Here is a 14,858-nt window from a genome sequence, read left to right on the forward strand (position 1 = left end):
CCTCCCCTCTCTCTCCAAAGCCTTCTCCCAGGAGGCGGAGCCCTAGAGGGCCTCCAAGGTCTGGAAGTGGTGACATCAGCATGAGGGGCGGGCTGTGCTGGGGCTGGGACTAATGTCCAGAGGCTTCTCAAGGGTGTGTGAAGCACTGGCTAACCAGCAGGAATGCAAGGCACCGAGGCCCCAGGAGGCAGTGGGGGCCAGTGTGGAACTTGGGTCTGGGGTCACCGTCTGGGCCTCTGGTTGTATGTATCACCGCCTGCCATCTCTGCGTGGTTGGGCTCCTGTCCCACCTTGGTCATGACTTTGCTGGGTCTCAGCTCTCGGGGGCCTCCCCCGCCCCCCATGCGGCTCCTCTCCTCCGTGACAGGACTAGAGCCCCTATAGACAGGCAGGCTTGGCAACACCTGGGCCCTTGTGGGGTAGAACGTACAAGGCAGGACTCCGCAAGACGTGTTCCCATGTGGCTCTAAACCTGCCCCCACAGCTTGTTTCCGGAGTCTTGTCTGGGCTGATTTCCAGACATTTTGCCAAGCCACCTGACCAGGAGCAACCTCACAGAGACTCGTCCCATGTGAAACAAAATGTGTGATTTTAAAAGGGGGTGGGGGCGGGGAGTGGATTTGACACAAAATACTCATAATAGGTGAGGAAAGTGGGCTGGAGGACTTTCCCCCCTGAGACCTGACCCTTTCTCCTTCCCACTGGGGGTGAGGATGCTAACGGCCCAACAGCGCCACCTGCTGGGCACCGTCAACGGCTAGGAGCCTAAGGCTACAAGAGAGGGAAAGAAGCCTCTGCCGGTCCGCTTCCTTAGACCAGGGTGCCACAGTGCAAGGGAGCCCAGAGACCAAGGACAAATTGCACCCAATGCAGCCCTCCCCCGTGGGGCTGCTACTTACGGACCGACACAAAGTGGGGGAGACACAGGTTGGAGCACCAGAGCCCGGCTGGCAAGGTGGCAATGGGGCAGGCGTGCTTTGTCAGGGCAGAGGTGCACGGTGGGAAGACAGTGGGTGAGAAAGTGGCTCGGACCCATAACTGAAACACTTCTCAACGTCCAAACTTGGCCAAGCGGGTCACCCAACCCAAGAAATCTAGAAATCCTTTTCAGTTTTGTTTCCCGAAAACAGAGCGTCTGAGAGCAAGCAGGCTGTCAGAGATGCTCAGTTGTCTTGGAGGCAGAGAACCAAGTCCCCACATAGTGGTCAGTGTCACAGCAACCTGGGCTCTTCCCCACCTCACGCTCCGCCCCACCCCTCCAGGTTCTGCCTGCTTTCTGATCCATGTGTAAGGGGCACCGATTTCCAGCACCTCAGCCTTTTCGGGGCACCACATCAGAACCATTGCAGCACTGGTTCATACTGTCCTCACCCACCTCTCACCCCTTCAAATCCAACCTATCATCGTGGTCCATCCATTTCGAGTTCACCAGTCCCAGCCCAGCTTCTGCCACTGCCCCGCCCATGAGTTCCAAGCTCTAGCTACTCACACAGCCTCTCTCCTCTGCCCACCTGTGTCTGTGCATGCTACTGTCTCCACTGGAACAGGACACAGGCCTTGAACCGACAGACTGAGAATTAGCCCCCGGAAACTCCCTATCAAGAACCCTGTAGCAACATGATCAGAGGGCTTGGCTCGTACATCTTCTCCAGTTGCTGGAAGGCTGCTCCAGGACAGGAACTCAGGGCCTAGGATGGCCCTGAGTTTCCACATCCTCAGGGCCTAGGATGGCCAGGGCTCAGCGAAGGCAGCCCTACACCGATCTGCAGGGAGAACCCGAAGGATTCCAGAGCCCGGCTCTGACTCGCCAGCAACCAGCAGGTCCTTCCTCGCTCCTCCCTCTGACCAGGGGTCAGCTACTCATTCTCCCTTCCCTCCTTAACCTCCCAGGGGGCAGGGGACAGATAAAATAGTCAGACACCGGAAGGTCTCTCTAGAGTGGCAGTAATATTTATTCTGAGAAGATAACAGGGCTCCTCCCTCTTGACTGCAGAGCATGGTGGCCTGGAAGAATGAAGGCCAGGTCCTGGTGGTCCATGTAGTGTGGGCTGCAGGGCTGATCACCCGCAAGGCTTCCTGGGTACAAGGGGGAGCAAGCACTGCTCTCCCTGCTCCATCCTGTCCTCACTCATCCAGTCCTCAAGGCTTCCTGGGGACCAGAGGTCTCTGCGCAGCCAGGAGCCAGCCTGGCCTAGCTTGAGAGGGAGGAAGCAAGAACGGGGCTGCTGGCCTAGTTTTGCTGTAGGTGGGAGGCAGTCACCAGTTTATACACATTCGCTACTTGGTCCTGGTTTGCCTGAGCCTCAGAGGGATATGGCTGAGCTAAGACCCGCATGTCAGGCCCTGAGACCCAAGATGGGGTAGCAGGCGCTTGCTCCTCCATTCCTGACTGCAGTCTTTGTTTGCAATAGCCACTGAGAAGTGATTCTGTGAACACGCAGTGTAGACAATACAGAGACACTACAGAGACACACAGGAAGTGGTGTGGCTGTGCTCTTACTTCTTGCAAGAGTCCTCACGTATCGGAGTCACCAGCCCCACGCTTCAGAGGGAGGAACTGAGGCACGGGAGGTGTAAGTGACTTGCTCCTGGTGGCATGCACAATCCCAGGCCCAGGTCCTTGAAGGGAAGCCCCAACTGTGCAGGAGGAATCCTCTTATCTTTATTTCAGTGCCTAGCCCTTCCCATGGCTCAGGTCCCAGGCTAGGAGCAGAGGCACCATGGAGCAAGATGGCAGTCAGAATCCAGCACCTCCAGCCATGAAGAGGCCCACACAGTAGGGACCGGAAACAGAGTAACATTCCTAAAGGGAACTGTTGACCCAACTGTACATTTTTTTTTTTTTTTAATCTACTGAGATTGGTTTTGGAGCTGAAGAAGGGACAGGGGGGACCCTGTGAGCCACAGCACCAGTACAAACAAGAGTTCCTCAGGAATGCAGTCTGCAGCCAGCCTGAGGATGCTCAGGAGTGAACATGCTCATCTCCATCCTCCTCCGAGCCTCCTCTGAGAAGGACCCACTTCGCCCATGTCCTTTCAACGCTCAGTGTCAACAAAAAGCAGAGGACCGACAAAATGAGGTTAAAAAGAGCAAAGGTGGGGGCTGGCCTCCCTCTACACGGGAGGTTTTTCAAAGGCTAAGTAAGACTAGCAAACGTTGAGGCCAGCATTTCGGTCTGTAGCACAAGTGCCCTCATTGGCTGTCTGGAGGGTGCTGGTGGAGAGGCCTCTGTGAAGGGGAGGGAAATCCCTCCCTGTGACACCCAGCAGATGATCTAACCCGGAAGGCCCAGCACCACGCACCTCAGAGTCCTTTCTTCCGAGAGAACCCAGGGTCTTTCCGCACGAGCAGAGCGTGTCCCCCTCGGGTGTCTCACCGCACTCCATCGACCGACCTCCCTGGCCCGGGGCACTCCTTCCAACCTCACATGGAGGGTGGGAAACGATACTTTCTCACCAGCATGGGCACAGCTCCTCGGGGGGTGTGAGTGAAATCAGGGCCTGCTCCTCCGGAAGGTGCCTGCCTCTGAGAAGCCCTGAGGCTGAGGAAGCCTGGGACAGCTCTTTGAGCTAATTGAGCAAATCTATACTGAATAACCATGTGGATGGGTGTCAGGCATTACACAAGGAGCAACTGTCTCCTGCCCATGCCCACTAAGGGTTCTTTCAGGATGGCTCTATCACAGGGTGGAGTAGGACTGGGGTGTAGCTTAGGTGGTCCAGTGCTTGTCTAGCATACGCAAGCCCTGGGAGTCATCACCCAGCGCCACATAAACTGGTGTGGTGGTCCATGCCTATAATCTCAACGCTGGGGAGGGGGAGGCGGGGAGATCAGAAGTTTAAGGTCACTGTAAGCTACATAGCAAAGACCTGGGGATGGGAGCTCGAAGACAAGGCAGGGAAGGGGGCTTGGGACATGGCAGTTTGTGTGTAAACAAGTGACATCTTCTTGGCACTCCTCGGCAGACAGTGGGACCCGGGGAAATGTTTTCGACACATAGTCCCTTAGCAGCAGTGCCCACCGGGCAGACAGAGCTACTTTAAATCTTAGGCAAGAAAACTCCCCAAGAAGGGAATGCTTTGGGGCCCTCCAGAACACTGAGCCTCAGAGAGGGGCAGGGCTCTCGTCAGGTCACACCGTGGGTCAGTGGAAGAGTGGGGAAAGGGCCCCAGTGTCTGCTTCCCAGGCTGGTCCCTGGCCAGGTGGGGACATGCAAGTGGTGGTGAGAGTAGCTGGGGCCAGGTGGGTGTCAGACAGCTGTGAGAGAGGCACTGCTCAGGACACGCACGGCCACGGTGCCCGGCAAGTCACTGGGCTGCCGGCTACTGCGGTCCCGAAGGTGGAGGGTGTGGAGGGCCTGCAGGTCGTCCGGGTCCGTCTTCAGGTGCACCTGGCCCAGGAATTCATCCTTCAGGACTCGGTGGTTCCAAATCTGAGCGGAGACAAGAGGGTGGCGGAGGAGCACATCCAAGATGGGAGTCAGGGCGGCAGTACCCAGAAGCCTCTTCGCTCAGTGCAAGCTCAGCCAGGGAAAAGCCCACGTCCTGGACTGACCGGTTCCTTCTTCCAGAGCCTCGGGATCGCCATCAAAGCACACCACCACTTGGAAAGCTCAATCTGTCGCTCCTAGCTCTTGTAAACTCGAACTTGGGGATGAGGGGTTAACCTTGGACTTAGCTCTTGCTGGCTTAGAACTCGCTATGCAGATCAGGCTAGCCTTGAATTCCTAGTTCTGCCTGCCTCAGTCTCCCGAGTGCTGAGGTTAAAGGCATGTGCCACCACACTCAGCTCCTCGTTTTTAATATTTGGCTGGAACCACCTGCCCCTAATGGTCCTTCCAGCCTCAATACCTACAAGTCTGTGATTTGACCCAGCGGGACCCAGTGTTAAGAAACCTTGGAAAATCTAGTAGCTCCCCTGGGGTACCATGCATTTGTTTACAGATGGTTTCTCGCCCAGAGAGCGGCTGCTCTGGGCCTGGGGGACTGAGGGTTTCCTGATAATGAGCTCAGTCACCCTGCTCCATGTTGGCCTGAGAGACAGGAGCTGTGCCCAAGGACACTGGCATTCAGATTGGCTCCTCGGGGTCTTAGGAAACAGCCACATGCCATTCATGATCTCAGTGGCACTTTCCGAAACGGACCTATGGTGGGAGCTCTGAGGAATGGTGAGCAAGGCTTTGGGCCAGGTCAGCAAGGAGGACCACTGACCCTTGCTAAATCTCAGACCCAGACTGACTCATCATCAACCACCTACAAGAGGTGGGGCAAGGCAACTGAAGCTAGCACCGCGTCCTGTGGGAGGCTCTTCTGCCCTGGGCCCCAGCCCTCAAGGTGGGAGAACATGGGAGGGGGGCGTATATTTCTGTGAGTGGGTCTCACCTGCACGGTGATGGGCTGGGCCAGCTTCTTTCGATAGAAGATGCCTTTCACATTGTACTCTGGTGTCGAAGTCCCTTTCTGCACAACTGAGCGGACTTTTTCGCCCTCACACTTGATGATCACATATGAGTTTGCCCCTAGAGAGAGGATGGGGACCTGGGATGAGGATGGGCTGCTGTAGGGCCAAGTGGGACAGGTGTCTGGGACATGCCATGCCAACCTGATCTTTGTCCAAAGGGGAAGGGGAGACAGGAGTCTGCTCTACCTTCCAGACAGGAGTCCCCCGCCTTCTAAGACCAGGCCAAGGAAAGAGTACAGAATGGCTTTTGGCCTTCGGTCTTGGCCCATTGTTCCCAGTATACAGGTTTCTCACCTCAACATCTCCTTGCCCTGCAGAAGCAGGAGGTAAGGCTCTCTAGAAGTTCCCACCACCCCCTGGATGCCTGGGTCTGCAGAGTGAATTCTGTAGGTGCTGGGGTCTGTGCTGAAGGAGACAGGGCCTGAGGTAATCTCCAAGTGAGCTCACCTGTTGGGGAGTCCTTGAGGCCAGCGGCCCCCAAGACATGGACCTGGGTCACCTGCTGGGGGTAGCCACACAAGGAGCTCCAGCAGGTCCGAGGGGGCTCATCCAGACGCAGCTCCCTGGCACAGGGCAGAAGGGTGGCAGGAAGACAGGGTTCGAAATAAGGAGCAAGCCAAACTTCAGACCCAACCACCCCCTGCCACAGGCTTTCGGCCTCTCTGTCCCTACCCCAGGGTCTCATCCTCCTCGAGGGACCATAGTGAACTTAACTCTCCCTGCACAGCACATCCCTTGTTGGGCATTACCGATATTCTCCCTAACCCTCAAAATGGCTCTAGCAGCCCACTGGCCCCCAAAGCCAGTTCCCGTGGGTCAGTGATACTGGTGGCAAGACCCACGTTAATAATCCAGTTGGATGGGAGGCTCAGTCCATACGACAGGTGTCTGACCCTCTTTCTAGAGTTGATCCCGATTTTTATCTATAAAATGGAGTGGTTGGGCTTCCCATTTGGGGTATGAGAAGATAAATAAAATAAGTGGAAGCCTCTTTGTAAACTGTTAAATGCACATATGAGTCGCTGCTCTTAGTCAGGGCCAACAGAAGCTGTCCAGGCAAGCAGGGGAGGGGAGAGGCAATGGATGCCATCCCTGAGGATGCCGGTGCCCGGGCGCCATGCTTTGAGCAGATGCAGGCAGGCGAGGGCTGCACATCCCACCAGGCCCACGTGGACTATACTGTCACCAGCTCCAGCCCCCACACACCGGCAGTTGGAGGGTACGTCTGTGAAGACTCGGAGCAGGAACTCGCCAGTGTGGCCTGGCTCGAAGGTGGTGGGGATGATGACGTAGCGGCCCTCAGGCTGCTCCGTCCTCAGGAAGACGCTGCGCGAGTTGATGTAGATGGAGCTGGCGGCCTTCTGCTGTAGGCTGTGCATGCGGTACTGGCGGTTCTCTTCCACCTGTGTGGAGACAGGAGGAGATGGGCCACTCAGCCCTGCGCCAGAGTCTGGCCCATCTCCTGCTGGCCCCCATGAAAGGAACAGGATACAAGGGCAGGAAATATCCAGAACTAGCAAATCTGTAAGGACAAAATTAGGCTGGCGTTTGGCTAGGCCTGAGGAGAAGGGCTCAGAAAGAACAGGTTCTTGTGCTCACAGATAAGCACTAGGTAAACTAGGAATGTTAAACAAGCAGGGATGGCCTTTTCCATGGAGGAGCGGCTTAGCTGTTTGAACTCAACAGATCCTCCCCAGGCCCTTAAGATGTCACGCGTCATCGGTCTTAAGTTCTATTGTGCACACAGGATTGAGTTAACTCGCACCAGGAAACTTTTTTTCCAAATTGTGCTTAAATATGCCTAAAATATCCCACCCAGCGTCAGACTCTCGAAGTTTGGACCAGCACCAGCTACTGAGTCATACTGAGGTGGGGTTCCTTCTTGCCTGACATGGATCAACAGCCACTGTGCTGGCTGTGGTGTCCGCAGAGACCCCCACGTAAGGGTCTATTGTATTGGGTGGCAATGACCTCCTGGAGTGGACCTTCCCCTCGCCGAGACCGTAACCTAGCGATGCCACCAGGTTATACTTCAGACTGCTCAGTTTGGTGGTCTATGGCTTTCACCTCAAGGAAAATAGTTTAAAAGTGAGGGGTGGGTGAGAAATCCCCAATGACTCTACAAAGTCTTTCTTTTAAAGTTTATTTATTATGTGTATGTGTGTATATGATGGGTGGCGCCCACACCACGGCACACACGTATTGGCTAGAGGACAACGCTGTGAAGTTAATTCCCTCCTTCCACCTTCCCTTGTGTTCCAGGGATCGAACTCATATCATTAGGCCTCAATTGCAAGTGCCTTTACCCGATGAGCCATCTTGCTGGCCCCTCTCTTGTCTTGTTTTGTTTTTGAGACAAGGTCTCTTACAGTCCAGGCTTGAACCCACTTTGTAATCGAGAATGTCCTGGGCTCCTGGTTGCCTTGTCTCAGAGTGCTGGGATTACAGGCATGTGCTACCACACCCAGCCTGACCCTGGAGCTTCGTCACAAAGGCATCAAATGAGGTAGTCCCCCACCCCCATGCCCACCCTGCTTATCCACAGTTCCAGTTCCCATGATTTCAGTTGCTTCCAGTCAACCATGCTTGGGAAATAGCAAAGGAAAATTCCAGAAGTAGTTTATGCATTTTCAGTTTCAGATGTGTTGAAATCCTGCACCATCTCTCCTCCTCAACAGGACACGAGTCCTGTTTGGCCAGTGAATCTGTACCACGCATGTGCCCACCCACTACCTGCGTGGTAGCTGTCTTCCTTGTGGCCACACCTGTAGTTTGGGAGTCCCAGAACTAATTTCATAGTTTGGGAGCCTAATTATTATGACGTGCCTAACTCCCCCACCAGCTGCCAGGACAACTTAGACAATTCCTGAAAAAGCATGGCATGCCAGGGCACAAAGCGTCGCAGCATGCCATGCCAACTCTCTCCCCACAGTGAGCATCATGTGTGGAGGACATCAACACCAAGCCAAGGGGAGTGACCAGAGCTGAATCTGCCTGTCTCTGCACAAGGTTAGCTACTTCTGTGCATGGAAAAGCCTCTGACACAAGAGGCTACAGGAGATGAGAGGCCGAGCTGAGGGAGGAGCAGTGAGACTGTCGGGGACACGGGGCCTCCCACAGCCTCTGCCAACAGTCAACACCTGTTAACACAAGCAGCACAGACCGGCAGGTCTCACCTTGTAGATGTCAAAGCCGATAGCCAGATTCTCGCCTTTGCCCTCTCTGCGAGTTGAGCGCTTTGGCCGCTGCTGGATGCTGATCAATACTTCATCTTCTGGCTTCTTGACTTCAAAGATGTACTGCGGGTATGGCCGTGAGAAGAGAGCCACAGTGAGACCCAGGTCAGCTTCAGCTCTGGGGAGCCTAGACTCCAAAGCGAAGCCCCAGCCATGTTGCTGGCACAAGCTTGGGCCATCCCATCTGCTCTCCGAGTCGCTCCCTCCTCTGGGAGATTAGCCCATTAACTCTTACAGTGACCACCATGCCCGAAGACTGGGAGAGCTCAACAAGATGATACATGCTCACATCAGAGCCTAGCATACACCTGGCGTTCAATAAGGACACATTGCATCTAGGGTAAGGACTAGGCAAATGGGCCACAGCTGAGGAAGCTGCTGGGTGGAGTTGCCCATGGGAGCCACAGCCTGCCACATTTCCTGGGAATAGCCGAACTGTACTACGTGAAAACAAGAGGTCTGAACACTACTTGATCTCTCATTATGCCTGGGACTCCGGACAAGACAGCTCTAAATCCCTTCCAGCCAACTTCCTCACTGTGACCACATGCAGTACGGATGGTAAGACAGGGACTTCATGACCCCCGACAGTGTCCACCAGGTCCTCACTGCGGAGACAGTCATAATGAGGCTCAAAGACAGCCAGGGACATACCCGAGTCACTCAGGAGCTCCTGGCAGGGCAGTGGCGAGGTGCCACGGCTGATGCAGGGTGGGACAGGCTGGGGTCCTTGCGAATGCCCACCTGTGGGTTCTGGAAGAAAGTGTCCTTGTGGTTGATGCAGCCTCCGCTGCGGTTCTGCTGTGGGTCCTCATGCCTCGTCCAGGCGCCGCGGAGCCGGGCCTCCTCCCACGTCTTGTGGATGCTCAGGTAGGACGTATTAATCAGGCGGCACTTGATGATGTCGGTGAAGTACTGGCACATATCCTCGAAGGTCATCCTGCATACAGGAAGGGAATGAGCTGGGTGTACCCCGCTGTGTCCTGAACCACAGTGCCACACAATACCGCCAAGACCCAAAGCCTCTCTTGCGCCTCAATCTCTTCCTTTGGAAGATGGGATGAACCTACCAACGCTGCCTGTCTCACGGGGCTGGCAGGGCACCGGGTGAAATGAGAGCGCGCCGCACTGTTCCCAACACAGAGCAGCGGGGGCGTTGGCTGTCACAGCCGCTCACAGCCGCTCACAGCCGCTCACAGCCAGGGGGCACCTCTTAACGCCTCATTGCAGCTTTAAACATTTACTGTTGGGGGGAGGGTGCAGGAGCACAGGGCATTCGCATGGAGGTCAGAGGTCAGCCTATGGGAGCTGGTTCTCCCCTTCCACCATGTGGGTCCCAGGAACTGAGGTTGTCAGGACTGACGGAAAGTGACTTCTCATCCCTGCGGTGGGCGTCATGAATACTCTTTGCCTTCCATGGCTGCTGTGAGGCCTGAACCAACTGGCGGCAGACAACCCGCACCTCCTCCGCGGTAAGCATGAGGCGGTGACCAGGCTCTTGCTAGGCACACCTCCAGGAGCATGGGCAGGCGGGGGGCACATGGTATGAATGAATATGCATGAGGAGAGCTGTAAAATGCAGCCTTTTCCATGGAGGAGTGACGTCGCTGTTTGAACTCACTGACTCCTAAACCAGACCGCACAAAGTAGGCTGTGTCCACAGCAGTGCATACTAAAGGGAGAGCACCCCCCCAGCAGCAGAAGGGGCTTTATTAGGGTACTGGTATCACTATTATCAGCTACTGGTTGGCCTGGGGGTCTGCATGGCATATACTCACATCAGGTACCTTGTACCTTCCTCTCCTGCAAGTGGCTTTCCTATCAAGAATGCACTGCACCAGGACAGAGTCCGGACAGAATGCTGGTAGATTAGAGGGGAGGAATGTAAGGGAAGGAATAGATTCAAGGGATGCAGGTGGGGGACGTGCCAAGGAAAGAATGGCTTCAGAATGACTAGGTATGGGGCTGGTGAGGGCATGGACACAGGAAATGGCTGGATTTCTAGAATGAAGCGGTACAGAGACAGATGAGGGGATGTACACAGAAGAACGAGTGGCTGCAGGAGGATGACGAGTAGGTGCAGGGGTGCAGGATAGAAGGAGAAAGTGGATGTGAAGAATGGGCACAGGGTAACGGAGTCAGAAGGACAGATTTAGGGAATGGCTTCAGAAATGGACACAAGGGATGGAGTTGGGAGACAGATACAGGGAATGATGGACCACTGGGTGGATATGGAGGAAGGGATGTAGGGAAAAGATGAAGAAGGATGGATGCAGCAGTGAACAATGGGGATGGATGCAGGGTGGACACATGGAGACAGATTCAGGGAATAGATGCTGAGGTTGGATAAGGGAGACAATGCCATGACTCCATAGCAAACCGATGCCATGCTCCCTGCCAGGCCCCAGGAAGACCCCCCCAGCCCAGACTAAGGACAAGAGGACGCTCACCAGAACTCGCCGTCATCCTGTACGGTCACGCCCATCTTCTCCCTCTCACTCTTGCTCACTTTCTGCCACTCTTCTGAGCTGGGATGTGAGTATCAGAAAAGGGGGATGTGAGTGCAAGAGGAGCAGCCTGCCAGGACCACCTCCCCAAGGGACAGCTCTGGGCCAAGCCACCCCCACCAGAGACTGTGCTCTTTCTTCATGCCAGGGCTGCGAAGTTGGGGTGTAAAGCAGGGATGAGGGGCTGTGACCCCTCAGGGCCACTGGCCAAGTACAGAGCGTCCGAGTATTCAGATTGCTGCCGGCATACCTCCCCGCTCTCCTGTTTTACCCACTACCACACTGGCCTCTGTGTCCTCACAGGGCAAGGGCAGCTCACCCTTCTCCAGGCCGTTGTGCTTGACGAACCCACCCCCAGAAAGCCGGCACACACTGGGAAGCAAGCGTCCTGTCTCTTCCTCAGGCCATCTCTCCCAGACCCCACAAGGCCCAGTCCAGGGTCACCTCTTGTCCTTGTATCTGTACCTGCACCCACCCTCAACCCCGGGGCCTTACGTGTCGCTCCACGGCCCAGTCCACTCCCGCTCGCCCCACGGGTTCCGCAGGCGGATCATGTCCAGCTTCTCTGACTTGAAAAAGGCCAGCAGTCCGTGGCCAAGACGCACCTTGCGCACATCAGTGACAGCATACGCATGGCCCTTCACCAGGCCACATGCCAGGCGGGCCTCCATGTCAGCTGCTGTCACAGCCTGCAGAAGGACAAACGGCCTAGACAGGAGGGTCGTGCTGGAATCCAAACCAAGGCACTGGAGCGAGGCTAAGAAGCCACATCGCCCCCTTCGGGTAGAGTTAGAAACTGCAGCCTCACGGAAAGATCTTGCTTTGCTAATAGGTCAGAAGCCCACAGCCACCAACCCAGGGCATATTGGTGCCAACTTGCCCCAGGGCAGCTGACTGCTATATAATTAGAAATGTTCAAGTCTCAATACATAGAGCTGCACGGCCTAGAATTCTCTATGTAGACTAGGCTGGCTCTGAGCTTGGGGCAATCCTTCTACCTCTGCCTCCCCAGTCTCAAGTACTGAGATTACAGATGTGCAGCGCCATGCCTGGAGGCGACACTCAGAAATTTTAAGAGCTGTTTGAGAAAACATGAGCAATAGGAAATTGGCCCTGTGGGAGCATTTACACCATGGAACTCAGCCAATGCCACAAATCGGGGCTCCGTGTCAGCTGGCCAGACACCACAGTCAGCTAGCTTATCCTGGGAAAGGGAAAGTGTGCTCTCCAGCTGCTCCATCCCCCCAGGAATCCGAGAGTCAGTGTGATGAGCGGGCTGGGCCCAGGCTCAGCCCCACTCCCTCCCATCTGGGGCCTGGGGTCTACCTTGATGGATGCACTGATCAGGCCACCTCTGCTGTGCACCTTCAGCACGCGTTCAAAGAGCTGATTCCTCTTGGCCTCATCGCTGGCAAAGTCCCCCTCGGTCAGGTCAATGGGCTCGGAGACGCCACCTGTGAAATCCACTAGTGCGTCCGCAGTGTTGCCTCCATCCAGGGCCTGGTAACAGCCTGCCAGCCTGGGGGACAACGGGCAGGGAATGCCCAGCTCAGGCTCCCAGCCAGCTCCAAACCTTTCACCTCATGCAAGACCTGTCTGAAGCTCAGAATTCAAGCAAACCGCTACAGTCCGATAGCAAGCCACAGCACAGCCAATGACAGAGCCCAAGTCTTACCTCCCAGGCCCTCAGCTGGGGGGTAGTGGCTGAAGCATACGCCTTTAATCCCAGCACTCAGGAGGCAGAGGCAGGCAGATGTGAGTTCGAGGACAGCCTGGGCTACAGAGTGAGTGCTAGGACAGCCAGGGTTACACAGAGAAACCTTGTCTTGAAACCCAAACCAAACCACCAACAACAACCAAAACAAAACCAAACCAAAAAAACCTCTCAGGCCCACTCTGTCCCACTGAACATCACCACTGAAGGACTCAAATTCCCTAGGCTTTAAGAGCCCTATCTTCACAAATTAATTGTTCAAATATCTATCAATTCTCCTTGAAAGCATTAAAAGTTCATTCATCTTTTGGCATAGCAATTCTGGATAAGTAATGTAGTTCATAATGATAAAATGCACAACTCTAAGGAATTGGCTTTAAAAATAAACGCTGTATCGATGCTCTGGGTCATTCTAAAAAGCACTAGACAAATGTCTATGACGGGAAGTGCTTGTTTGCTATGCTTGCAACAGCAGTACAGCTGGGTCCCATTTATGTTCCGAGCGGTAAACAATGATTCCTTAAAGCGGCTTCTGGCCAAAGAGATGAAGTGTGTGTGGGACTGGGAGAGCTTCAGTTTCCCTGAGGGAACTTCAAAAATAGATCAGTCATCTACTGTAACACAGCGACTGTGAATGACAGTAGCAGAGACACACAGTACCATCAGAGCACACACACAGCAGAGCCATGCTCTGTAAGGATGCCTACGACCAACGATGCGTCAAAGCTCTTAAAGGAAGCCGGCATGGCAGCACAGGCCTGCAACCTCAGCACTTGGGACTGGGAGTTCAAGGCCAGCTTCTGCCACACAGTGAGTTTGTGGAAAGCCTACACGAGACCCTGTCTCACAACATCAAAAATGATACTGAAAGATGATTTGTTGGGGGAAAGGGAGTGCAGAGAATAAAAGAGGTAAGTGAAGGCACAGATGCTAATCACGGTGATGCCTAAGGCAGGAAGGGAGAGCCCTTCACTGTTTCCTGTGCTTTCTGGATTTGCTCTAGAAGGCACATGCTTGTTTTGTAACTTAAAAAGTAAATAAGAACTGGAGAGGCAGTTCAGTGGGTGGTTAAAGCAACTGCCAGGAAAGCCTGAGGGCTCGAGTTCAAATCCCAGAACCCTAGTAAATGCAAGTCGATGTGGGACCACCTGCAATTCCAGCCTTGGCAGGCGGAGCAGGATCCCGAGAGCAAGCTGGCTAGCAAGACTGGCCACGTCAGTGAGATCTGCATTCGACTGAGAGCCCCTGCTTTGGCGAGTAAAGTGAAAGCAAGCCAGGATGGCCCAATATCAACCTTAGGACTACACACACACACACACACACACACACACACACACCACACGCACACGTATACAAGCTTGTCCACCCAACAGAGAAAACGGATAGAAGGCACACTGCACACACACACACACACACAAGTGGAAAAAAAGGAAATTAAAAACTCAAAAGTAAACAAGCAAAAAATAAAAAGGCAAGCATAAAACGGTGCAGCCACTATGGAGGCTTCCTTTAAAAAGTCACAGATTGAGCTGTCACATGACCCAGCAGTTCCGCTGCCTAGGATAGTTTGGAAACAGAGACTTGGAGGACACCTGCACACCCATGATCATGGCAGCACTAGTCACAGCACTGTCCATCTGCAAACAGATCAAGCTGGACTTGGAGCTGCAGTGGAATATCATTCACCAACGAACAGAAGTGCAGGAATGAGCACTTGTGACCAGACCTTGAGAATAGCATGCTGAAAAGAAGCCAGGCCGAGAGGAACAAACAGGATTCTCTGCATAGGAGCTGCAGAGATAGATTCATGGCAAGAACAGGATAGGAGTCTCAGCATATGAGCTGCCAATAGATAGATTCATGGCAAGAACAGGAGTTCTCCAGGCTACAGAAAGGGAAAAGGGAGTCACTGCTTAGTGGGGAAGGATTTCTGCTGGAGT

General features: G+C 54.4%; 1 protein-coding gene across 2 annotated transcripts in view; it reads right to left on the reverse strand.

Moving 5' to 3' along the window:
• Positions 1-1,934: 1,934 nt before the first annotated feature.
• Capn5 (calpain 5) overlaps positions 1,935-14,858 on the reverse strand; it is a 51,677-nt gene continuing 38,753 nt past the window's right edge. For both annotated transcript variants that reach the window (XM_021634783.2, XM_060367610.1), the window contains exons 5-13: positions 12,531-12,723; positions 11,700-11,893; positions 11,148-11,225; positions 9,442-9,637; positions 8,638-8,760; positions 6,668-6,864; positions 5,909-6,024; positions 5,383-5,519; positions 1,935-4,433 (exon numbers count right to left, since the gene is read on the reverse strand). In XM_021634783.2, coding sequence (XP_021490458.1) covers positions 4,251-4,433; positions 5,383-5,519; positions 5,909-6,024; positions 6,668-6,864; positions 8,638-8,760; positions 9,442-9,637; positions 11,148-11,225; positions 11,700-11,893; positions 12,531-12,723 — 1,417 coding nt within the window. In that variant the 3' untranslated portion in view covers positions 1,935-4,250. The remainder of the gene's footprint in view (positions 4,434-5,382; positions 5,520-5,908; positions 6,025-6,667; positions 6,865-8,637; positions 8,761-9,441; positions 9,638-11,147; positions 11,226-11,699; positions 11,894-12,530; positions 12,724-14,858) is intronic.

This window comes from Meriones unguiculatus, chromosome 14 (genome assembly GCF_030254825.1).
Source record: "Meriones unguiculatus strain TT.TT164.6M chromosome 14, Bangor_MerUng_6.1, whole genome shotgun sequence".
Classification (NCBI taxonomy): domain Eukaryota; kingdom Metazoa; phylum Chordata; class Mammalia; order Rodentia; family Muridae; genus Meriones; species Meriones unguiculatus.